We start from the raw sequence: 27,002 nt of genomic DNA, 5'->3' as shown, positions 1-27,002 counted from the left end.
CTCCACATTGCACCCCACATTTAGATGGAGTTCAGACAGGAGGCTCAGCAAGGGAGAGGGAAGGGGGTGGGGCGGTGCTGCCCAGAAAGGGTAGCCTTGGCCAGTGCAGAGAAAGCGGATTCAGCTTGACTGGTGGAGAATTTCAGGCCTTCCACCAGACCTTGCCAGCACAGGACAGGCATCCTGGAAAAAGCTGACTGAAGAGATGAAGGGAACACGATGAAAGAAGCTGGGGTCAGGAGACTCCTGGCGCGCTGATGGGATGGCAAGGAGGACAGGCTGACTGAGCAGGGCACGGGTTCTGGGCACTGCAGGAACAAAGGTTGGGGGTTGGGAGAGACCTCAGAAGGCCTCAAAAGTCCAAATAAATAAAGAAAGACTTCATACCTAGGAAATAGACACAGGCTGCTTCTGAGCAGAGGAATAGCAAGAGAAAAAGTACCAGTGTGCAGGGAGGGCTTGAGGGAGGCCTGACTTACAGACAGGTGCACAGGGATAAGGTAAGAGTGGGAGGCAACAGAGTGTGGTGCGTGCAACTCAAGCTTTGGAATCAGACAGCCCTAGGTTCAAATCTTGACTTTGCCTTTTATTAGCTTGGCGATCTTAGGAAAATTATGAAATTGCTCTGTGCCTCAGTTTCCCCATCTGTAAATGAGGACAGTGGTAGTAATTAATACTCCTAAAAATAACAGCAGCATGGTGCATGGTGGTTGAGATGGCCTCGATTTTAACTCCACTATTTACTAGCCTTGGGCAAGGATGGAACATCTAAATCCACGATTTGGTCCCTGGTAAAATGTAAAATAGTCACTCTAAGGACTGAATGAGACAATGCAGAGATAGCATCTAGTAAAGAGCTTGACCTGAGGCTGACAGGCAATGGGTGTTAAGCTCTATGAGCCCTGTTTCCTCCTCTTTGAGTCCCCTTTCCTGAGGTCCAGATGTGACAATGAAAGTCCTCATCACAGGCCCCCACCAACAGCAGCCGCCACTCCTCTTATCCCGGAAGGGGAAGAGACTGGCATGAGGGCGATGGCTTCAACAGCGCTGGGGGCAGGGGCATGGGGAAAGAACTAGAAGTAAGAAACACTTTTGAGGAAGGAAATCTAACATATTCAAAATTCACTTTTCTGTTTAAAAAAATTTTATTGTGTTAATATTTATCAAGGATTGTCATAGGTCCAGAGGTGATTAGAATTTAATAGGCTTAAAAAATTATTCTTTTTTAAAGTAACTACTGCATTTATTGGTCCTTTCAGGGGGTCAAAGAGATTAAAAATTACAGGGTAGTCAAGAGAGTGAAATTAGAGACCAAAAATATTTGAAAAGGATGATTAGCAAAAAGATTGGTGATGGCAAGTAACAAAATCACGCCAACTATGGCCATTGGCCACTGGTTCAAGGCCACAGGGAAGGAAACACGTGAACGGAGAGCTTTCACTGCACCCTGCCACAGACTGCCACTGAGAGTCCTGCGTGGCAGAAGGACTCAAGCGTCCTCAGTGGTAGAGGACCATGGCTGCCATGAGGCTTTGTGCTTGCGTGGACAAGTAGACACCGTGTGTGAGGACAGAAAGGGGGAGGTGAGCTGCCTAAGGATTCTTCAGCTCAGAGTGTTCCACAGAATCACATGTTAAACAAATCCGACAAGAGGAATACCTCTGTCTGCAGGGCTCTGGTCAGCATGGCCCATCCTGTCTTAGGAAGCAAAAATAAAGCAAGAGACTTGCAGACCTGGAAAGAGCCTAGAGTTTGTCTAATTGGCAGTTCTTACCCCTGGCTACTTCACATTAGACTCAAAGAAGAGAAACTTTAAAAATCAAATCAGGCAAGTGCAGTGGCTCATGCCTGTAATCCTAGCAATTTAGGAGGCCAAGGAGGGAGGCTTGCTAGAGCCCAGGAGTTCAAGGCTCTAGTGAGCTATGATCGTGCCACTGAACTCTTGCCTGGGTGAAAGAGTGAGACCTTGTCTCTAAATAAATCCATAAATCAGACTATCTCAATAGGGCTCAGGCTACATTTTTAAAGTTTTCTCAGTGGTTCTAATGTGAAATCAGGGCCGAGAATCACTGATCTAATCCGACCTCTCCTGTTACAAATGACAAAAGCTGAGTCCCAAGGAGGTCCAGTAACTTGCCCAGAGTCACACATTCAGCTAAGGACACATCTAGGCTGCAAGCTTTAGCTTTCTGACTTTCAGGAAATGTTTTTTCTGACTGTATACCCATACTATCTCTGCTCATTAGCTGTGTTTCAAAAATCAAAAGGACATTTTACAGCTAGTACAATGTTTTGTGTGTGTATCATATACATAAACATATATGTTATATATACAAGTAAGTTATATATATATCTATATACACATACATATGTATGCATATATGTCTATATTCCATATATAAATATTTATCTATCATTTGAACTTCTGGGGCAAAGGAGTATAATCCATAAGGAATTTATGGACCTTTTTTATGCTTTCAAAAAATCGTTTTTGGCACACAGATTGTTACTTTGTAAGCAGGCATTGAAAAATAAGAAGGTATGTTTTGCCATGTTTTGGTACTTTTTTAACAAAAAATAAAAACATCAGCACTGCCAGAGATCAGGGTAAACCATCTTGTTTAGCCCATTCATTACTAATCTAAAGGAGGCAAAACACAGGGAAACCCACAAGGTTTCAGGCAACACCAAGCTCTTGCAGGCCAGGAAATTTTAGACTAACAGGAAGGGACGCATGGCGGGAAGACTGTGGAATAAAGATGTCATCAACATGCAGGAGAGCGGGAAAAATTGGCCAGAAGTGTCCCTGTTGGAAAGAGGAATATAATGCCTTTGGGGAGAAATAATACAAATAGTACTCTAAGTATCGATGATGGATGCCGGCTTCTCACTCATACTCCTAGAAAGTAACCTAATCGAACAATTTCTTAAAATCCTTAAGGTCACATAACCTTTACATTAAAACAAAAGAATTTGTGGGCTAATGAATTTTTGTAAGTTTTGTAAGTTTACTGATCAATGTCAAATGATAATAATGAAAAATTAATATTTATATATCTACAACTTTGCATAATAATCTAAGATGTATGGGATCTGAGTGAATGAAAATAGCATTTAAGAAAAAAGAGTAGAAATGGCTGGAATGAAATTATTCTCCATTTTATTATTTCCTTTTCCAGGACACCCCAAAACAAATATAATATGTTTTCCAGCTATAGGTGGCAACACTTGCACTCTACTTTTGACATGGTCCTTTACTGTACTTATGAATAAATTCAAACCCACAGAACGAAAGTGAGCATATAATTTAAAGAAAAGAAAAAATAAGGATAGGAATCAATAATTTCACAGAATCAACTATATTTGATCTTAAGCTGTCCCACAGGGTTACTGTACACTTCCACAGGACCCTAGAGGTCTAAAAGGTATAATTCTTTTTAAAGCAGAACTTTTTTGAAGACACAGAAAATTATTCTTCTTAAATGTCAGCCTCACTGGCTATGACAAGCAAAAGTTTAACATAGGAAATTATCCGAAAAAGACAGGACATGAAGCAGAAAACACTATCTCATCCCAACTAAAGAAAGATAATACAGACAACTGAGAAAGGTGCAGAGATGGCTAGCTAAAATGACCAGGAAGATGAAGTGGTTTCTGCATGAAGCAACATTGAGCTAGCAAATCCTTTCAGGCTACAAAGGCAAACATTAAGAGAAAGAGGACAACTCTCAAAGCTTTGAAGGATACAGTCAAGGAAGAACATGAATTCATTAATAAAATATCGAAGCTGGGCATAGTGGCTCACCCCTGTAATCCTAACACTCTGAGAGGCCGAGGCAGGAAGATCACTTGAGGTCAGGAGTTCGAGGCCAGTCTGGGCAAGAGCAAGACCCCATGTCTACTAAAAATAGAAAAAATCAGCTGGGCGTGGTGGCACACACCTGTAGTCCAGCTATTCAGGAGGCTGAGGCAGGAGGATCACTTGAGCCCAGGAGTTTGAGGTTGAAGTGAGCTATGATGAGGCCACTGCACTCTAGCCTGGGTGACAAAGTGAGACTCTGTCTCAAAACAAACAAACAAACAAACAACAACAACAAAAACACCAAGGGAGGCGAATTCAGGATCCATAAAACCAAGTCCTGCTTTACTCCTCTGTCCATTCGGTCAGTCCACAAATGCTTATTGAGCACATGTGACATGCCTGGCACTGTGCTAGGTCCATGGATATCGGGGATCAAGAAAGCCACAGTCCTGCCCTCGTGGCCATAAACTCTAGTGGGAAACACAGACATAAGCTGATGTTTTTACAAATAAATATTTACGCACTTCCGTCAAATCTATCATTCCAGTAATTTCACCATTATAATTGTAAGTCACCATTAAATTACAAGACACCTACCAGTTTCAGAAAGATTAAGATGTGAAAAATGCACAAATTTTAGAATCGACAAAATATAGTACCACAAGTGTGGCAAGTGCTAGGAGAGAGAAGAAAGGGATGGCAGGAAATGGTAACTCAGAGATGGCTAAACTTGGTGTCGGAGGGTCCCTGAGTCCTGAAGGGTGGACGGGCGCCAGACAGGGAGGCAAAGGCTATGCAGGGAGATGGAGTATCAGCAGCTCCGCCGTGGGGTCCGTGTGCCATGCTGAGGTGGGAAGGAGCTGAAGGAAAGCCAATGGCGCCCGACAGAGAAGGGGCGATGGGCTGCAGCTGAGGCTGGAGAGGAAGGCAGGCGCCAGTGCCCGTGGGAGCCGGACAGGCCATGGAACTACGTGACGGGGTGAGGGGAGGCAGGGAGCACAACAGAGGACGGCAAGGGCTGCAGCAAAGCAAACAGGGCAGGGCCAGTCCGAAGACACTTGGACTCCGACCCTGTGAAACACTATGTGGGCCACGCAAAATGTCTCTGGAGACCGCATGTGGTCCACAAGCTACCACATCAAGGAACTGGGCATTTAGCACAAGAGTAATAGCAAACCAAAAAAGGGTTTTAAGCTACGGTGTGAGATGATCAGACTTAGGCTTTAAATGCATCACCACTCTATACTGATAAACAAAAAAGCAAAGTGCAGAACAATGTATACAAAGTATGCTCTTATCTGCATAAAAAGGGGAGCGGGGGAGTGAGAGCCAGAAGAGGAAAGGGAGAATATACTTGGATGCTTGAACTGGCAGAAATTATCTCTGGAAAGAATGCCTGAGAACCTGTCAAGATTATGAATCGCCGTTTGGAAGGAGACCTGTGTGTCCACAGCACTTTCTGGTCTTTGATCTATGGGACCCAGCTACCCATGGAACAAGCAAATAAACTGAAACAATGAAATAAGCAAATCAATGAAATTTCACTCTGGCTGCTATGATACTAAAGAGGCAAAGTGTGGAGACCTTGGGAGGAGTCTGCCGCAGGGGACAAGCCAGAGTGGACGGTGACACAGATCACGCGGTTGTAGCAGAGATGAGGAGAAACGCATTAAGAATGCACAGTCAGCAGGACCTGGCGAATGAATGGACAGAAGGGCCGGCATGAGTGGGGTGCCGAGGCCTCCAGCAAGAGCACCCAGATGAGCGAGAGTGAGAAGTGCTGGGCTGGGGTGAGGCAGTCTGTGGGAGTGAACAGAATGGGGTCAGTGTCACATAGGTTCCGTTTGAGGTGCCTGTGAGACATGCAAGCGAAGATGTTGCAAACACAGTTGGACAGGAGCTGGGGGCCCAGTAAAGAGGTCAGGATGGAAGACATAAATCTGGGAGTACCTGTCTTAAGTCGGGTCACCTGGGAGGCAGACTCTGAAATGGAGATTTGGGGTTTGGGGATTGCACTTGGCATCGACACCTGTTGGGGAGGACTGGGCTGAGAGAGGAGCTTAACAGCTCGGGGCTGGGAACATCCTCCAGAGTTGTCCCGCCTTGAGGCAAGGGGGCTAGTCCCACAGTGACCAGTCATGGGACATGGGCTACCATTGGGAGGAAGGATGGCCAAGGGCCAGGTGGCTCTCTTGGGCTGAAGGTGATTCCTAGAGACAAACTCCTCTCAGACACGTCAGCCATGAACATGGGGAATGAGCACCTCTATCCTGTAGCAAGGACGGAGACAGCAAACCACAGCATCCTACAGTCCCAGAAAGTCAAACCTCTCATGACAGTGACGTCCCTGAGTCCTTTGCCATGTTTCTCTGTGATCACATTTTCAGTGTGTGTTGCCTCTTGTTGGCATCCTGTGTGGACACAAAGGCATCCCTACCCTCTGAGTCCTCCTTTGCTTCATCTGGGAACCTACAGGTTTCAACAGTTCTAGACCAAATTGTATACTGGTTTCTTGGCCCAGGGTTGCCATACCTGGCAGGTGGTGCAAAATCAAGCCTCACACCGTCCTACAGCCAGGGCTAATTTTTCTAGTGTGCCTGTTTTCACCAATGGCCCAAGATGGACAGTACGTTGGCTTGAGGGCAACAGATTTCCAGTCCCCATTAAGGGACAGGATACTACCTTCTGGTTCCTGGTTTACGCAAGGAGTCCAATTTCCACTTCAAACACTACACAAGGGGCTGGGAACCTTGACTCCTCCCAACTGCGTTAACAGTCGGCCTGGCTCAGGCTTGGCGCTGTGGCCATCTCACGCCCTGTTGTGTTTTCTGTTGTAGCTGTGTGCTCATGCGCCTTCTTCTACACGGAGCTCCTCTAGGACAGGGCCTGGGCTTTTGCACCCATCACAATACCTCCCGCAGGGCCCTGCACACAGCTCGTCTCACGGGCTGACCTACACTGTGATCTTCTAAAGGCCACGGGCAAGGGCTTGAGCAGGGCCTCCTTTGCCCCGGCCCGGCTCTCACTGTTGGTTGACTGGGGGTGGGAGGAGAGGGGCACTGTGCAGAGGGCTCCCTTTTTACTTTCTGCTCTTTAAAATCAAAGGAACCAGGCTGGCCTCCTCCAGGCAGGGTTTATCCAGTGCGGCAACTCCCGCGTCGCCGTGGAGTTTCACATTCTGCTACCTCAGCTTCATGTGCCCGGGCAGAAAAAGCAGCAGGAAGACTTGTTTAACATTTATTCCCAGGTTTTTTTTAAATTTCCTCTGAAACGAATATGAATACACTATGGTCTTTGGACTCTGCAGGAGCTAATCCCCCACTGGAAGCGTTGGGGAGCCTCATTCCTCCTCGCGGATGCCATCTGTCGACACAGGCCGGCCTCCGGGCTTTCTTGAAAGCCCGCAGTGGACGGAGCGGCTCTGTCTTTGGGGCTCTATTACACTTATAACCATGACTTTTTTCAAAAGAAAATAACATACGAATTGCTTCCAGAACCCAAATGCCTGTGTGAAATGCTCTCTTCTCTTTGAGGCACGGCGGCTTTCAATGGCCTGTCGGGCAGTGAGCGTGCCACAGCCAGCCCCGCTCCGGCCGCGACAGGGGGCCTTGCTGAGCCTGGCCCCGCACACGCTCCGTGGGATGTGTGCTTCCAGTGTTGAAAGAACCACGGGAAGAAAATTATATTTTCATAAATGAAAGTGCTTAATAAGTATTATTCACTAAGTAAAATCATATTTCCCTGAATATCTTGGTCCAGGTATCAATTTCGCTAACAAAGAAAAATCCAGTTAAAACATTTAATCCCTTCTAATAATGGCAATGAAAATTCTCAATATTTATCCAGTGAGCATTGATTAATTGTTTACTGTGTGCCTAGAACTATAAGGAGGCTCTGTGGAGGTATTCTATCTAACAAGTCTTTGATCCCAAGCTTCTTTTTAAGGTACCTAATTTATTCTGTGTTTATCTCAGTGGGATAAAAATTGTCTTAGAATTGCTAATCTGGTGGAGATGATTTAAATTACTCAGGCCTGTGGAAGGCTATCTGTTAAATTATTCTGTCCATGCCCTTTCACACATCTGTGCTTTTAAATCACAGAGTATTTTCTCAGCACGGAATAAGGAATCCTCATTATACAGCATTCCCAGGTCTCTCCGTTCATCATATGGAATGAGAATCCATCTCAGGGGCAGAGGCAGAGTCATATATCTCCCCCACACTATCTGATGAAGGCTTCTGCTGGTTTCTTGGGTGGCCAATCACATGACAGATACATGAATTTGAAACAGGAACTGAAATAAAATTCCCGTAATACTCTTAGGGGAAAGGAGGATTGTCACTGCTGAGCACTTTAGTCAGTGGCTTAATTCCCTTTAAACTTCCCTCCACGCTTTCTTAGTGCTCTGAACTGAACCCAAAAAGAGCTGGCTGGTTTTCCTACTGAGTCCATGACACTTCAAGTTCCTGTGGCTTCGCAAATTTTCTTTCAAGGATTTCAGGTGTCAAATGATATAACATACACCCTGGTATATTCACCCTCAAGAATGCTTCACACAGGTTGGACTGTAACAGAAAAAAGGCCTGAAAGCAAACCATGTATTGTTTCCAGGAAGTACATGTCTGGCACTATTGCACTGAACCCGAAGACCAGGTGGGACACTCTTTGACACCCACTGTCAGGAGTTGTGACCCCAAAATGCTGCACCCCGACCCCTCAGTAACCTCCTATCTGTGTAACAGCATCGCGAGGGAGAAGCAACATGTGGAGGTGAGTGTCCCACTCACAGGTCCGTGTCAAAGGTGAGAAATGCATTCCCTAAGCGGTCAAGCCACGGTTTCCATTTCTGCCTGAGATCCTCAGACCAAAAGCCTCAGAGTCAATCCTCGACTCCTCTTTCTTTCTCACTCGGCATCTAATGTGTCAGAAAATGCTGCTGGTTTAGCTTTCAAAATATATCTGGAATCCAGCTACTTCTCAGCACCTCCACCACCACCACACTGCTCCAAACCGCCGTCACCTTCCCCTGGATTCCTGCGAGGGCCTCTAGCCGGACTCCCGCTCCCCCCGCACCCTAGTGTCCAGTCTCCACTCAGCAGACAGGGCGACCCTGTTAAACTCCGTCAGGTCACTCTGCTGCTCAGAACTCTGCAACAGGCCGCTTCGCCACCGGGCTTACACAGAGGCAAAGCCAGGGTCCTGACGACGGCCTCCAGCGTCCTCCAAGGTCCCTGCCCTGCCCCCACCCACGTCTAAGTTAACTTCTCCCTACCCTGAGCACTCTGCCTCACCATGCCGACCTCTGCGATGCTCTTCCAACACGCCAGGGACATTCCAGTCTTGGGGCCTTTGCACTTCTGGTCTGGCTGCCGGGAATGCTCTTCCCCCCCGTTAACACACGGTTTGTCCCTCTACCTCCCTAAGTCTCTGCCCAAAGGCCACCTTGCCACGGGGCTTAGCCCGATCACTCTCTGAAACGGTAACTCCCAACTCCTGGCACCCTGACCCGCTTTCTGCTTTATCCAGTCCTACTACACTTATCTCCCTCTGACAAACTATGCATTCACTTATATACTTGTTGATAATCTGCCTTTGTCCACTAGAACGTAAGCTCCATGAGGGTAGGAATTCTTGCCTGCTTTGTCCACTGCTGTGTTTGCAGCACCTAGCAAAGACACTGTTCCATAAATATCTGAGCAATGACTGAATGAATGAATGGGTGACTATTTGGACTATGTGCTATGTACTTTGGAACTCTAGGCCTTGATGTGTTTACTCCTAGACATTCCTCAACACACACACACCACACACCTTCAGGGCATATAGCAGGTTGTATTAAAGGAAGAGACAGAGGACCTCAAAGGATTTCTGGAATCCTTTTGGAGCAAATTCCACACTTTAGAAGGTGAGGTTATGTCAAGTTTCCAACACACAGACAAGCCCATGTCAGCAGATTGGGGGGCTGATGTTGGTGTTTTCCTGTGTGTGGACCTAGGTCCAGTTTCAGGAGAGTTTCAGGAATGGAGCAATTCAGGGCAAACCAGAGCACAGTGGCCTCCATGTCCACATCTGCCTCTGACTCCAACCACATACTCGTGTCCAACACTGAGATTTTCTCCTATGAAAACAGTCACTCCCTCAAACAGCAGTATCCCTGCAGAAAAGAAACTTTCCAGTGGAAACTTGGGAAGGAAGAGGAATGTACTATAGGTCCAAAGATTCATTTTTTGATTTGCGATTGGTTTGGGGTTAGGGTAAAATAGAAAAGGAAAGTTGATAGTAATAGGCTTTTCGAGGATTTTACTTTTGACAAAGAAATTTAAGCCAATATGGAAAAAAATATCTGATCAGAAGTAATATGAACATTTTTAAATCAAGTTCGTGTGTGGGTGTGTGTGTGTGTGAGTGAGAGAGAGAGAGAGAGAGAGAGAGAAAGTGGAGAAGAAAAAAGGAAAATTACACTTTTTTCCATAATGAAGTTTCTTATCCAATAACAAAATATATCTGTTATCTTTGTTTCTTTTGGTAGCATAATATCAAATTATCAGTTCACAAATTAGTCAATTTGGTGACAAGAAAACACAGCATCACTGAAACCAGTGTTTCTCACTGAAGCACATTAGAATGACATAATTCTGTTCCCAAAACTGGAGATTATTTAATAATACTTTCCAAAGAATTGATAAAACAGAAATATGAAGTTTAAGTGAAAGCTGCTGCAAGCTCACATTTGTCTAGATGTTAAATTATTTTTTAAAGATAATGGTTAGCATGATTATAAAGATGTTAAGAAAATTACCTGGTTCTAGACACGATTTTAGACAAAAAATTTAGAAAGGCACAAATTCCTCAGTCACATATCTACAGTTTTTACTATCACTTCTCATTCTAATGACTTCACAGGAGGAAGCATGTACCCAATTGACTGGGGGGGTTCTTACCCCTGATTAAACGGCATTGTTTTCTTATTATTTCATTTTTGCATACAGTATAGCTCCAAGAGAACTGTGGATCCCTTTAGAGCAGAAGTCATATCTTTCACTGCTCTTCTAAACTTCTAAGGTGGCAAGCATAGAACCAGGCACACAGTAGGTGCTCAGAGGCTTAACTTTGCCACCAGCTATTATTTAAAACTCTGGCAGTCTTTGAAATTGTGAACAGGGAAGAAGAATCGGCCTGCGCAGACTAAGGTGCCCGGTGAGAAAGCAAACGACATACAGGGAAAAGAAAACGATGGAACAGACTTGCGCACGTTTACGTTACACATCATAGCCAACCATGTTTCAGGAGTTTCAAAAAACACTCTTAAAAAGTTAGCTTTGAAATAGGTATTTTGAGATGTGAATTCAGAGCTAAAATAAATTCTTACAGTTTTCATCCTGGGCAATGCATTGTAAGGGGATCCCAAAGAAAGACGTATAGCTGTCATTGTACCACACCAGAAGCTCGGTGCCCCTGGGGATATCTATACAGGCTCTGTAGAATATATTCGACCTATTCAAAACAAAAGAAAACCCAGCTTAGTGATACATAGGACTCATGCGTCCCCATCCACATTTTTATTGCCCCCCAAAAGTTCTGCCCAGCTCCACCTAAACAGTTTCTGTTTGTGATAAATCTACACCTACCTTTTTGTCCCCATCAACCAATTAGAGCCCATAACTCGGTATGGTAAACAGTGCACAGTTTATATCCACAGTGTCCCTCCATAGCACGTCTTGGCTAAAGAGACAGATATTTGGCCCAAGAGACAGCAGAAAGGAAGAGTTCATTTTTTAAAAAAAATTCCATCTCACACTAATGAGAAAATTCTCTCTCTTGGCAAAATGCAAAGACACTGGTGCCCCAACCCCATATATAAATAAATACTATTGATTTCTTATTTGAAGGAAAAGCATTAATTGTATTCTTGCAATTTGGCATGGGGAGTTCCTGAATTTGTAATAAAATTAAGCAGCTTTGTGATATAAGGACTAAGAGAAATAAAAATCGTCTTCACTGCCTTTCTTGTAAAGTTTGATACAGGAGAAGAGAAAAACTCTCTTATTTGAAATGAATGGAAATTCAATAAATACAAGAAGAGCACTTTACTCTGGCTGAAAGATTACACTCTGAAATGATACAGTGAAGGAACCAAGAAATAAACATTTTTTATAACAGCTTTGGTACTGTAAAGAAAAAATCTTCAGATTAAAAAAAAAATGAGGAGAGTGCGACTGGTTTTCTCAATGAAGAATTGCTACAAATATTAGCCTCAAGTTCAAGATAAAAGTGTGTAGGGTTGGTGGGCCTTAAATTTCTCCTTTCTGTAAGGAATTGGCTGTAGCAGGGCAATTTGTTCCTTGTATAACAGTGCAGACATAAGGCGAATCCTTCTCCACATTTTTCATGGCAGTGAGATATGCACTTGTCAACATATTTTGTCACCACAAAGTGGCTCTTGGCAATAGGATCATAAAGATCAATAAAAAAGTGCAGATTCTCAATATTTTACTTGCAGCTGCAAAAATTTCATTTATCTTGTTATTTTCCTTACTTGCTGCCATTCTGTCTCATGAGGGCACTGCTAGCTAAGCAGAATGTTTTTCCCAACATTCTATGAATATCTGACAAAAACTCCAGCCAGTTGTCCGACCCCGCTACCCTTCCTCCCTCTGCATCTCGAAGAGCTGTGCATTTTATTAATTCTTTCCACTGCTACATAAAAAAATCAAAATTGGAGCCGGGCTATAAATCACTGGCATCTCCTAACTTGAGAAAAATTGAGTCTACTTTGTACTTCACCCTTGTAACATTTCATCTCTCGGTTTGGCTTCCCTTAATATAAACACAGCGCCCGGCAAATGAATGTGCTAAAACCAAATGACACACTTTGCCGCTGAAAGAGCAGAACTGTTTTCGAGCAATGGGTGGTCTTCTGAGACACAGAGTAGGCCGAAAGGGGGAAAAAAATGTGTAAGCATACACCGTTCCTTACAAGCGGGCAGAGCTTCCAAAACTCGCAGAAATCTCTGCATGTTGAAGCACATCAAAGGGATTTTTCCCTTTTCAGATAATATTTCCTTTGCTGACATGTATTTAGTATTGTGGTTGGATGACTCATAAAGATAGCTTCATGGCGTCCCAACGCAGTTGAAGCAGAACACATGCCAACAAACATTATTGTCAGCCTCAAAATAAAAACAAAACGTTCAGCTAAGGGTCAATCAATCAAGGGTGCTTTGAAGAAAATTCCATTTAGATATTACAAATCATAACAGAATGAATTTAAACCAGCTGACTTTTTGTGAAGAGGACATTCATGTACAATAAAAATTAGGCTGGCTCTTCAGGGTCCAACTTTTCTATTTTCTTACTCTTGGACCTGGTCACTGGTGATGGATGCCAGTTTTTAAAATTGTGTTTTTGTAGTTCGTTTTATAAAGATCTGAAGTAATCGAAAACAGATTGGCAGAGAGAGCTCGTAGTTTAAGCACCATCATGAAAGGGGAGTTGTAAAATCCACTTAATATTGACAGATAGGCGATGACTTACTGGTGCCCACCTTCCTCCAAGGGGTTTCTGGTTTTCCCAAATTCGGAGTTTGCCCCAAGTGTTCCCTGGGTACTCACGACAGAACCAGCCAAACTATCTCTGGCTGAATGGACAAGTACAAATCTCTACTAACTGTCTAGCTCAGAGTTTTATAAAAACCTCAGGACAGAAATGCAGCTGTAATAAAGGTGGGCAAAGCCCGTACACAACAGTGTAACCAAATACTGTCTTGCACTGTTTCATTTAAACCATCATTTAATGAAATAAAACTGCAATGGAAACCAAGGCAGTGAGTCGCATGCTGCCCAAATACGTTTCTTTTGAACCGGAGACCTTCAGAGCGCAAGCCAGATTTGTGTAGCCTTTAACCTATAAGGGGAAGACGGTTAAAAAAAAAAAAAAAAAAGCTTCATTTTCTTTTTTTTTTTTTAAAAAAAAAAAAGGAAAGGAAAATAAATAGCCATAGGCAGGACTCCAAGTTGCCGAGCGCAGAGCCCTCCGCTTTGATGTGTCCGTGGTGCCTAATAAAGCTAAACAGTTGCTTCTGATTCTAAAGGGAACACGGCTGTTTATAACTGAGGTCATATATTTATACGGCACATGTTTTCGAGGGATTTTGAGAAAAGAAGGCTTAGTGGTAGGGATTTTTTCCTATTTGATTTGTTTCTGCCCTCTCGTTCTACCGCAGCCCTCTCCAGCACTACGCAGGCGCCTGGGCGCAGGTGCGCGGGGAGCGCTTAGCCGGGGAGAGCGCGCCTGGCTCCCAGCGCCCCAGGCCCCGCGGAACTCCCTGCAGAAAATGGGGATGCTCCGCCTCACCTCCATCACCCTCGGGGCTTTGCCCACACATCTCAGGAAACCGGGGCTTCTCTACACTCCGGAAGCACCTTATCATCTGCAACGTACCCTACATCATCAAAGGGCCAAACCCAAAGCTCTGGCACCTTTTAGGGAGAGCAGGAGAGTTACCCCGGCTCCGCCATGGCCGCTAGGCATAACGGTTTGGGAAGGGTGGCCTTGGGAAGGTAGAGAGTACTTGCTTTCCCATGCCTTTGTGCAAATGAAACTGTTCCCCTTGCGGAGACGGCCTGCAGGAGACTGAAAGCAAGGGGCCTGGAGCGGAATCTCTGAATTCCCACTTATCTGCGTACACATCTGCTGGGGGAAGCCACCCCACGCCAGTGGGTTTGCTGGACTCCTTTAGGCCACTGTGCAAGTTCAGACAATGATGTGGAAGTAACGTTACCATGTGCACTGAGTGAAGGAAGTTGTCTACTAGCACCTTTAATACGAATGCTCATGAAAGCACTGTCATAAGAACCTACCAAACAGTGTCTGCCCGGCCCTGCAGAGGTCTGCAGGATTTTTCCAACCACTAGCAGCAAGCCTGAATTTGCATATGCAAGCCAGACGGCTTCAGCTCTATAGGTGGTAAATCAAGATATACGTTACCTGTACTGAACTACTGTTAGATTCTGCTCTCCGCAGTGCCTTGCACATCGGATATACCTCATCCAGCTCGACTTACTAGGTTCCCCACCATCAATAAAGTGCTGTAGTGTCCCATCCTGGTCATATATCTGGAGAAGAGGTCAGAAGGTCAAGTAGTTAGAACGAATCATCAGCAATCATTTTCCCTGCTTCCCTTGGTGTCTTTATGTGTCAGCTGCACAAATTTATTGCCCTTAGGTTTGCTGGTGCTTATTGATGCTTGTAGAAACTCAACCAGAATAACAGGAAAATATTTTTTGGTGAAGCAAGTCGATCATGTTTTTCTTATCAAGCCAATCTTCCCTGTATTAAACATATTTGCGGTATCTCCAGGATGTGACCATATTTCCCAAAGAATATTTAACCTATTTTGACAGGCTAGTCTTAAGTAATGAGCTGCCGGATAAACAAAGCAAGCTGAAGGAAGAGGCCACACTGACACGGTTGGAACATCCACATTAAGAGGCCCCCAGTCTCCAACACACAACTGCTGGAAGGCATTTAGGAGGCAGTAACTGTTCAACAAGCTGGGTGACACCGAGCAGAAGGCAGACACGGCTGTAAGGAACTGGTAAATCAGAACCTGATTCAGATGAAATAAATGGACTCTCACCTCGCAGAAGATGTAGGACTTCTTCTGCTGTCAGGACCTGAAACTATTAGGAGAGGAGTCATCAAAAAAGAGAGACCCTCAAAAAGGAAAAGAAAAAAATAACTTTCCTATCCTATGGATTTTAAATTTCTTAACTGAAGTTGGTCTAATAATTATTGCCTTAGATCAACTCAAGCAGATTTTATTTCAAGATCACATTCAAGAAAATGAAATCCACTTCAAACCATGCAATAGGCATGGGACGAAACGTCTTATGCAAAACAACTAGCTAGCCAAGCAATCACGGAGTTAGTGCCGACACAGAGATAATAGCTCATTATTCCAGAAACCACTTCAGATCCAGGGCACTTTGGGGGGATGTGGTTTCTAGGGGAGCAGGAGATGAGAAGGTTACATGTCCACAGCAGTTCTAGAAAGTCGTTTCAGTCCTAGTGGCGTCCAGGAAGTAAGGGGCAGTTAAAAGAGTTTCTTAGGGGTACAGTTCTCAGAAGGACCATTGTACAACTGGACCTTTTCAAACGAAATCAACAGTGGGATCCTTCTTCTGGTAGCTATTGAGGTGTTCCCCAGAGTAGCCTGAGAAATCCTGTCTCTTACGCTGGCTAGTCAGCCCTTCTGCTTTTCCTTCCCAAACAGACATGGAGAATAAGTCTTACAGAGAGCCTCACTGGTTACATTCAGGCCCCCAAATTAGTATAATCATTCATATTAATTTAGCTCAGTATTTCTATTCTGGGGGCACCAAAGGGCTTAGTGATGACAGTTTCTTTTTCCTATCACCATTTTAAAACAGCTGAGATTTGTGGGGTTTTTTTTTCTTTTCTTGAACTCATTCCTCTCCACACCGAACCTTTCCACTAACTCTCACAAATAAAAGACAAACATTAATCTAATAAAAATAATTGAGAAGTTATGACTGGGTAAATGCACCAGAGTGATCACAGCTGATGGTAAGTTTAGCCTGAGGAGAATGAAGAGATTCTTGGATTACATTTAAGGCTAATGACTTCTTTTTCCTAGTTTTTGGACAATGGAAAACATTTCATGTGTTAGATACATCTGCTACATGAGCAATCTAATTACAGATAATATATTTAGGTTAGATGATACTGCAGTTGTTTCTGTTTTTATTGTTTTCTTTTTCTTTCATTTTTGTTTTTTAAGAAGCTGGTTAAAATTCAAATCTCAACTCTGAGTCTGCTGTTGACAGACAATGCAATATTGAACAAAGCCATCGGTCCCTTAATGCCCCTATTCATCTTTAATGGAGTAAAAAATGTTGATGGCCAAACCCCTGCCCTACCCTTCCCCCATAAATAGACCTTCCCTAAGGACTGCTGGTGAAAAGTGCCACGAAGCATTTTGAGAAGTCCATGTAATTATCCTCCTGTGTGTTTCCAGCCAATGTCCTCAACTGCAAGTAAAATGCTCTAACATTTACATGTAGTAGGGGCCATCTTAACTGTTAGCTCATTTGAACACCAGCCACTAACCAGTCCATCTTGAAGATGAGTATAAAACATGTTTCCTCCTACACTCTTGCTTCAGCAATAACCTTCCTCACTGAGTATACTGTGACTACAAGGAAAACTACGATTTTTGCTTGCCTAATGTAAATTGCTACTTGCCTTGAGGAAAAAGTAGAATGCCATTTGTCGGGCTTTTCCCAGCTATCACACAATGTAGCAAACGGCACGCGGATGGACTTCCCTGGCTTCAGCTAATAGTGCTATGATTATATTTCACATGAACCTGTGACACGAAGCCCATGCACCTACTTAAATCCTGTAACTGCATATCCAGAGTTGAGGAAACTCATTCGACCGCGATACTGCTCTTTCCCTGGGCCCCTGAGCCCAGCCATCGCCAGATCCAGTTGAATTTGCCTCCTACATACTTTTCCTGTGCGTCCATCTCAGCCTCTCCACTGTTACCATCTTAGCCCACGAGCTTCCCTCTCACGGGAATATAGCAAGAGCCTCTTAACTGATCTCCCGCAGCCTCTCCAGGCCCCTCCCACCCACTCTCTAAACCGTAGCCAGAGGGATCTTTCAAAACACAAATCTGATTACATTCATTTCACTCAACTTCCCCAAAAACAAAAAACAAAAGTTTCATAAATGTTATAAATGTCAAGTCATAACAACACATATTTATAGTATGTGGGGTTTCCTCAAGGGGGCTCCGCTTGCTAATATGACCAGCACCTCCTACCAAGGTTATTTAGAGAGGCCGAAACACAGTGCCTTTGTATTGGGCTCAAGACAATTCCCAGCTCTTTCTGGTCTGCCTTGTGAAGAGTTTTATATTAAAACTCAGTGTTTCTTGAAAGAGCAGCAATGGGTCAGAGGCTCTGATGCCTGTTTCTGTTCATTCCTTTAGTATAATGAGAATAAAATTTTAAAAAGCAGGATACCTGAATGTGAATGCTAAACAGGACCTAAAACAACTTCTCAAAAGAGTTCCAGATACTTATTGGGGCCCTATCATTAGTCTCTATCATTAGCTCAACTTTGTTACCACTTAAGAGCTCAGTTTAAAAACATTTCTGTAAACAACTGAACTTCCAGACACTCTTCCTGGTAGGAGGGAAGGAGCTACAGGGGGGAAATGTTTCAACAGGTTTCAGTCTAGATTTGCAGCAACAGTTTTGGGTTCAGGAAGTTGTTCTTGGAGGTTGCATTAACATCTACATTTGTGTGACACTAAAATGAAATTTTAAGTTAGATATCTGATAGGTCTAAAAAACTCAAGGAATTTAAGGAGATGAACTAATGCCAACATCAAGAGTTATTTTGTTTTTATTACCTTTCAAAAGATTTAAAATAGAAAAATAGCAAAAATTATGCACAAAGTGTTCAGACAACCCCCCCAGGACCTATGAAAATGTGGAAAAGGTCAGAAATACTATTCATTTAAACAGTGAGAATGAAGGAAAGAGAGTTAAATTTAGATTAAGGAAAAGATTCTGAAAGAACACTTGAATCCAGCAAAATTTTGCTAAAAATTGTGTTCATTATTCTGAATGAACGTGAACAACAAAGTTTTGCTATTTGTTCTGTTCTTTCTAAGAAAGCCAGACAAATGAACCTTTGGAGGTGGGGGAAATATTAATACATGTGAAGAAACATACAGGACACTTGTTGGGAAAAAGGTTAAATTTCACAATGCAAAACCCTCAAAATTATAGAAAGTATGCTTGGCATATTTGTTTTAGAAAGCTAGTTCCAGCATTGCTGAAAAAGAGTATAACTTGGCATGGCCGTGTGAGAGAACAATTTGGCAATACCTAAATAAAGTTGATAATGCATATATCCTATGGCCCAGCAATTTCATTCCTAGGAAATTACCCCAGTGAAACCGATTTATGTGCTTAAGGAGACAAGTTCAAGGGCACTCACTGCAGCACTGCTTGCGACAGTAAACAATCAGACGAAACAGAAATATCCGTTATCAAATGAGTAAACAGTGACTTATCTATTCAATAAAATAGTATAAAACAATTAATGAACTAGACCTATTTGTATTATATCTTGATATAAATATCAAAACATAATGTTTATTGAGAAAATCAAGTTGTAGATTGTTGATTATGACGCCATTTGTTAAAATTTCAAAATATACAAAATAATATTCTAAATAGTATATTTTACAGTAGCATATATTGTAATATATATATACAGAGAGAGACAGAGAAAGCGCAAAATTTTGAAGACACACTAGAAGGATTCCTGACAATTTCCTCAGAGTGGCAGCCTTTGAAAACAAGGGAATGGAAAGAAAACAAAGGAACTTATACTTTATCTGAAATGCTTCATTTCTTTAAAAAAACATTCTCACACAAACATGGCAAAGTGCTAATACTCATTCACTTTTTCTGGGCCCTGTATGTGGGTACCTGTATATTATACTTTGCGCTTTTCTGATTCCCCCCCCCAAAAAAAATGAAAGAAAAATAAATGAAAAGAAAACCCAGCCCCCCGCCCTTTTTGTAATGCAGTTTTATATGCATTGATAAAACAGAGAAGCTCTGTTACACAAGGTTAGAATCTATATCTGTGTTATCTTCCTGGGAAAATATGTGCAATAGGTATCACTACATTATCAGCCTCTGATTCTGTGATTGTTGTTGCTGCTATTTTCAAACTATTGCTTTCGGTCTGTACTTTCTCTTTTATCAGTGGGAGTAGAAGGATAGGCAAGGGGGAGAGCTAATTCGCACGTTGTAAAGGAGATTTTAACCATTCTCAATCCAGTTATATTTACTGGGACACCACACTTATGGTTGAAATAATACCACACAAATTCTCGTTCACTACAAACCATGCATGGAACTCACTAGAAACCACCAGAAGAAAGGAGTTTTATTGTGATCCTGGATTTGAGGAAGCACCACTCTCTCCCATGATCTTATTTCCCTTGAACAAAATCTACTTTAAAGGAGAACAGCAGGAGTAAAATAGTGTTGTGTGTTACAACAACTGGTCGTCAGTGGCTTGTCCCCGGCTTTGTCATTTATGAAGGCCGCCAGTCAATATTAACAATAATAATCCTAGAAACAATGTAAGCCAGTGACTGATTTAAGCCCATTCTAACATAATAGCAAGAAAACCATATTCTGGATAAGAATTTGTGTGTATTGGTCATTCTGCGCAAAGGGTTTCTCCAAAGCAAGATTTGCAAATTAGTGGATCTCAGGCTAAATTCAGGCAATAGAAAAACTTTGTTTTTCCCTCACAGTGTTTTAAATTTTTTTTTAATTCCAGAATATTACAGGGGTACAAACGTTTTGGTTACATAAATTGCTTTTGTACCGTACGAGTCAAAGTTGTAAGTGTGCCCTTCACCCAGATAGTGTGCATTGTACCTGTTAGGTGTGAATTTACCATTTTACCTAATTTAGATTTCTAAATTCTCCTGAAAAATCAAAAGATGAGTACCCAATCTTTGGCAATAATCCACTGAAGCTGAGAAAAGGTGGCCCCCTTTAGACTGGGCAGGTGCTTTCCGGTTCTCTAGTCCCCACCACCCCCTATCGTCTTATGTGCTACTGACTTCACTAACTTACTTACCCGCGTGGCCTCGTTAAGCATTTACATCTGTAACCCCAGCTGCAAAGGAATTACTGCAACCACTGAAAATCAGTCTGTTACAGCTGGGGACACTTTCAAAGAAAACTATTTGAAGTAACAGTCTAGAAACACTGCAAACATTCATCACTCCTGTGCTTCCCAGAAGACATCATCTGACCCAAGATCCAAGCTCTCTGTTCTGTAGTTTTCCAGTGAAGGGGAGTGCAGAGTTCTTTTTTTTTTTTTTTTTTTTTTTTTTCATTTTTACCATCACAGGCTTTCAAAGATCTTTCTTAGCAAAGGACGCCTTTTAATACAAAGAAGTCTTAAATGTAATTCCACTGAAAAAACAGATGACAGTCTTTGCCCTGGTTAAAGACGGAGGGGTTGGTGGAAGTCCCTCACCAGCACAACTGCTCTTTGAGACAGTTCCCGGACGTATCTAGGGGCCCGCAGTGAACTGGGGGACCCTGTGTGAAAACCACAGGCAGAGCATTTCCTCCAGCAGATGAGGCCCCCATGAATATTTCAGTCATTAATTCTTCTACTAGAACGCTGAGTGCCGTGGCTAAATTTAGAGCCCAGGAATATCAGATTTGGAAGGGACCTCAGAGCCCATCTGTTTCAACCCAGTTAGTTTACACATAAGGAAACTGGGGTCTCCAAAAGAGAGTGACTTCAGCAAAGTGAGACCACCAGTCCATGAGAGCATCAGGCCCTGTCTCCAGGCCTTCTCCCCTGCTCTCACCTCTCTGCCTCCCGGCCTGGGAATGTGCTGAGGCCTCCCTCTCCCAGTTCAATCCTGTGAATGCCCTGAAGACAGCCAATGACCTTAAACAAAAGGAACTTGAATTACAACTCACACCGGAATCTGTTCCTCCCAGAACGTGGGTCCCTAAATTTTGGCATGGTGATAGGGTAGGGAGATCCAAAGGTTTCATGTAAAAACGATCGGCCAATTCATAGGGAGTGGGGAGGCGTTTCAGACTCCCTCTCCTATGTTCCCAGTCTTGGCACACCCCTGTGCCAAGGCTCCAGACACCAGCATTTGGTTGTGTGTTGAAATGCCAGCCTCCTTCGGTTATTGCCAAGCAGCTGAGGTGAAGGAGCATATTTTATGCCCAAACATCTAACACAGGGCCCAGAATGGAGGAGGAACTCAATACTTGCTGAAGTGAACTGAAGTGAATTCTCACACTAATTCTATAGGTTCTTAAAGATCTTGGACTTTACTCAAAGCTTAGAAGAAATTACCATTAAATGCAATTAAACCTTGATTCTAAGTACTAACAACTAGGGTTTAAAGGAAAAAATTACAGCCTCCTTGAAGCCGACCTCTTTCAATTCTATGAAATGAAAGGTGAATTTCACCTGATGATTAAAAATGTAGTAAACAATTACTACAGAAAAGGGCCAGATCATTGAAGTTTTCTAGTTTAGACCTGTGAACTCAGCACTATCTAAAATCCTTGCACAGCTCATGGAGGATCCAAGGAAGAAGAGATAAAAAAACGGTTTGTCAGAGCTCCTCTATTTTCCACACACTGCCTTTATGCAGCTCCATGGTTCTACAAAATTCAGAAAATTGAGGCTCAATAGTCAAGTATATTAGTAATTTGAGAAACACAACTGAAAAACCTACTGTGTGCCCAGAAGAGATTCCTCTGTGTGTCAGGAGGTACAAGCACAATATTTTGTAGTCCATGGACAGCTCTACAACCATTTACTTAAAAGAACAATTCTTGCTGGGCACAATGGATCATGCCTATAATTCCAGCACTTTGGGAAGCTGAAGTGGGAGGATCCCTTGAGATTAGGAGTTTGAGACCAGCCTGGGCAACATAGTGAGACCCCCATCTCTACAAAAAATAAAAAGTTAGCCAGGCATGGTGGTGTACATCTGTAGTCCCAACTACTTGGGAGGCTAAGGCAGGAGGATTGCTTGAGCCCAGGAGTTCAAGGCTGCAGTAAATGTAAGATGTAGTGGTGTATGATGATGCCACTACACTCCAGCCTGGGCAACAGAGCATGACACTGTGTCTTTAAAAAAAAAAAAGTGTGAAAAGTGTAATTATTAGAGGAAAACTTCTTAAGTATTATCAGTGAAAACACACAATATAAGCCACCACAATTATGGGATACCATAGGGGTAGAGTGCACAAGGTCAGTTTCAATGTGCGTGGGTTACAACTGTGGCTCTGCCATGAGTGGTGAGTGGCAATGTGGCTTTGGAAAGATATTTAAGCTCTTGAGGAAGACACCTTCTTTAAAAAAAAAATGGTGCTAATGATAGTCCCTACCTCAAAGGGCTGATTTGAGAATCAAATAAGCAAGTACAGGTAAAGGACCTAAAATAATGCTAGGCACCGGTAAGAGCTCAAAGAACATTAGCTATCCCTAGTAGATGAGAAATGTCAGCCCAGCCATATCCTACCAGCCTGCTCCTGGACACTGGCCACAATATAATATGTATAGTGTATACAAATAAATCATTGCTAAGGTTGCTGCATCATAAGCTCAGGGAGGGCAGGAATACATTTTAATCCTTTTTAAAATTTCACCCATAGGCACTTTACACAAGGCTTTGTACACACCAGGAAATAAGCTTTTGTTGAAAGAGAAAGAGGGAGAGAAAAGAAAAAGACTTGGGAAGACATCAAGGGGGTAAAACAGTAAAACAGTTGTAGTTTATACTTTTATCTCCCACATGAATCTTTTTTAAAAAACAAAATATAACAAACAAACAACACCATATAAATGTAACTACTGTCCAGAAAACACTAAGGAATTTCCTACAATTTCCAATTCCTAAATTTAATCAGTTTACAGTTTAATGCAGTGTCCCTTTGTCATCCAAAAGGCACAGGCACCTGCCACGCCTTTAAGAACATCTCTGGGGCACACTGGAAACTGACAGCATTTGTCACAAGTGTTTCAGTTAGTTGTGGCTTCAGGACCCCAGTCGCCCTCTCACTGAACACCACCTGCCATGCGGGATTGCTTGACCTCTGACGTCACTGACATTTTTGGCCAAAGGAAGTCCCCGTGTACGGTGCCCCCTTTCTACATGAACACGCCACGTGCTCGGATGAAGGGCAGGGGACATCCAGTGTGGCCTTCTAACCTCTTTGTTTTTAAAGTTTCAAATCAAGCTAAATCAAGACTTGAGGGGAGAGATCACAAAGCAAAACTTTCAAAATGAGCGAAAGCATCTGCCTCCACCTGAACACAGAGAGAGAACAGCTGTTCACAAGCAAGTCATACACACATATGTGGCGTTTGAGTTTATAAAATGCTTTCATAGCCTTGTCTGAGTCTTATAACTGCCTCTGTGGGAGGCGGGGAATATTACTGTTTTACAGATAAGAACCCATGGGCTGAGAGAGGTGAGGTGACTTGCCTGCAGTTACCGCCATACATTTGGTAAATGTAAAATCCTCCGGAATCACAGGCTACCATGTTACTGCTTTTTTTTCATCACATTCCATTTGTCCTATCAGGGAGAAACAGAGCTCTTGCTTTAAAAGCATCTGAAATTCTCCAAAGGAGAGTCATAAAAATGTTCATAATGACTAATAATGTCATTTATCAAACAAATTCCTATTTTCAGAGCAAATGTCAGTTTAGTGTGAATTACTTAATCTGTTAATAAAATTCACACAACCAGCAACCACGCAATGGATAAAGGCACAAATCTCCCATTCTAGGTAAAGCCTCTCTCCGCGCACTGGCAATGGGCCATACTGACCAGGAACGTCATAAAACAGGCAATGCCTAAGACTGTGGATGCAGATGCTTATTTTATAATAAAAGCTTTCTCGTTAAAGCAAACAGTGGCTAGCGTCCCCATATTATTTGTGTTCAGTTTTTCAATTTTTTCGCAAATATATGATACTATAGGTTTTTTCATCTTGATAATTTCTTCCTCCTCCTTCTTTAGAATTAACTTCTTCTGGTTTTGCTTCTAGTAAGAAAATCCTTTCTCCTCACTCTGGTTTGGAATATTTTGGAATGTCTGGAATGTGAAGATTCTAAAACAAGGCTTCAAAGGTCAAGTAATAAATGCCCCATAAAATAAATGAGTAATGGTTATATACACCGTTGCTGTATTTTCAGTAATGCTGATATAAAGCTATATACTGTACTTAGTCAATTCACATTCATCAAGTTCCAGAAATATTAGAAAATCATTAGAGGTTTATGTTGAGTCTGCAGATAATACTACCATATAAGTCAAGACTGAAATATGGTAATCAGAAAAACAGTTGAAAAGTGTCAATAAACTGTAAAACACCCATAGTGGCGTCTGCAGAGCCTTCATCAGAGAGCTGGCCTTGTGAAGAAATGGAAACGGGTATTTTGGTCCCACTGTGGGTCAGCTGCTGCTAAGTGTCATGTTAGCAGAGGAGAGCTGGTGACTCTGAGGATTACGACAGGATTCAGGAGCTCCTGGGAACTGCTGAGCATGGGGTGAACCCCACTTATCTCTGAGGGATGGCGCTGGCCGTCTGTACGAGGCCTGCCATCCATCAATCTGGAGTCTTCTTCAGACATCCTCCGTCTGTTGATCAGAGGAAGACTTTGGGGAATTAGGCTTCCACTATCAGGATTTTGTCTGTGATCTGAACAAGCCACTGAACCTTTAACTTTTCACTTGGCAAAAGCATATACGCTGGAAAAGTCCTGACAGTTCATTCATTTTGCTCCATCCTGGAGCCAGCTGATGTCTGACTGGTGAGACCCGCCCTCTTTGATGTTGTACTCTTTTGAGAGTGCCCTGCTGTGAAAAAATTTTATCCATCCAAATTAAAGAGAAATAGTTCTGCATCCAGCTGTTAGCTGTGACATGTTTGCCATTTTTCAGGGCACTGGCTTGGTGCCATCCACAGGCACTGCTGCAAACCTATCTTTTCCCCTCTCCTTCATTGCAGCAATACTATCCACAGTGCACAACTATCTCCAGTGTCCACAAAACATCAACACTAAAAAGGAAAAAAATGGTAGACTGGCATTGCTAAGAACAACCTTGGAAATATTTGCATGCAGCAATTTCTTTTTTATTTCTATTCTTTTCTTTCTCTTTCTTTAGTATCAGTGTTAATGCATATCACAAACTGTAAAATTCTTTGACACAATCTACCCATTTAAAAATTGCTTAAATCCAGTTTTTTAAAAACCCGGTTTAAATTAAAGCAACCAAGTCCTAGCCTCTACTAAATACACTTACAAATGAAATGAATTTCGTTCCTGTGAAAACTTGGTTCACCCGTACTGTGCCCACATTAAAAAAACGGACATTTGATCATTCTTTCTGTGCAGAGAACTCTGTGTGATTGAAGAAAAACTCTTAAGAAAGCTTGAGGAAACATTTAACTCTAAATAATCAAGAAAACCTGTATCTTGTATTTATTAAATGCCATTGGGGGCTGTAAAGATTGCTGCCATGCATTGTGCGTGCTGGAAACAAAAGGCAGCTTTCATTATTACCACGTTTTTCTCCATATACTGAGATGAATGAGCGAAACACCACAGTTTCCAGCTCCCCTCCCATTCTGGCCTTTCTTGCGCTTCTCTCATTTTCACTTTTGCTGAGATGGGAGCAGTGAGCTAGATCTCAGCCCCGGCATCAGAGATCGCTGCTTGCAGCCGATCTCAGACTATGACTAGCAAACGTGAATAGCTACTCACCATCCTTTCTCCACTAAGCGAAAGGTAGATTTTGAAAAAATAAACAACAAAAACATTCTATATGTGAGAAAGTATCAGTTTTATAAAGTAAACCACAGAGAAATTTTAATTTGCATCCTCCTCCTCTTGGAAAAACAAAGCCTTCGTTTTCTACCAAACAGAAAAGGGGACCATTATTTTCTTAAAATAATCCTAGAAATAACAGTGATGTGAAATGATGGGATTTGTATGTCACCTGTAATGGTATGCCACATAGTTCTGCACTTGAGAACTAGGAAATAACACGCTAAAGTTAATGCACACTTGTGCATTAAAGTTAATGCACATTGTGACGCACTTAAAGTCTTCATATGGCCCGTGCAACACATCTTCAGGAGAACTATTTAACTCTTCGTTGTAATGGAAACTTTTAGTTTATATAATCTAGCGGGTGCAATAATGAATAGATCTTGGTGGAAACTGTCACTGATTTTATACCTCAGCACAGTAGCTACTGAAGAATATGATTTTCAAGAAGCAGCTTAAACCAAAGCCTAGGCGCAAACTCCTATTGTTAGCCAGCAATCATATTAAATACTTACATTGTACTAAGTGGGAAATGTTTGTAAAAGGAATGTCCTTTAAAAATCAGAGAGACTACTTCCATGTATGTGTAGACACTCACACATCATGCCCTAGAGCTCACCCGCTGTTTTTAGTAAGGAACTTTCTAAGGACACAGAATGTTTGTCCCAATGAAGTAATGGTTTCCTATGGTTTTACTTCTATTCGGAGCCGTCTACAGCTTTATTTCTTTGCTGA

The 27,002-nt window shown here is 42.6% G+C and overlaps 1 protein-coding gene across 1 annotated transcript in view; it reads right to left on the bottom strand.

The window, feature by feature from the left end:
* Window positions 1–27,002, bottom strand: part of PRDM6 (PR/SET domain 6) — a 96,509-nt gene that overhangs the window by 16,975 nt on the left and 52,532 nt on the right. The window contains exons 3-4 of the mRNA XM_045566278.1: window positions 14,790–14,917; window positions 11,173–11,297 (exon numbers count right to left, since the gene is read on the bottom strand). Coding sequence (XP_045422234.1) covers window positions 11,173–11,297; window positions 14,790–14,917 — 253 coding nt within the window. The remainder of the gene's footprint in view (window positions 1–11,172; window positions 11,298–14,789; window positions 14,918–27,002) is intronic.

This window comes from Lemur catta, chromosome 12 (genome assembly GCF_020740605.2).
Source record: "Lemur catta isolate mLemCat1 chromosome 12, mLemCat1.pri, whole genome shotgun sequence".
Taxonomy (NCBI): Eukaryota; Metazoa; Chordata; class Mammalia; order Primates; family Lemuridae; genus Lemur; species Lemur catta.
Note: the sequence above shows the minus strand (reverse complement) of the source record. Positions and strands in the feature narration are given on the sequence as shown.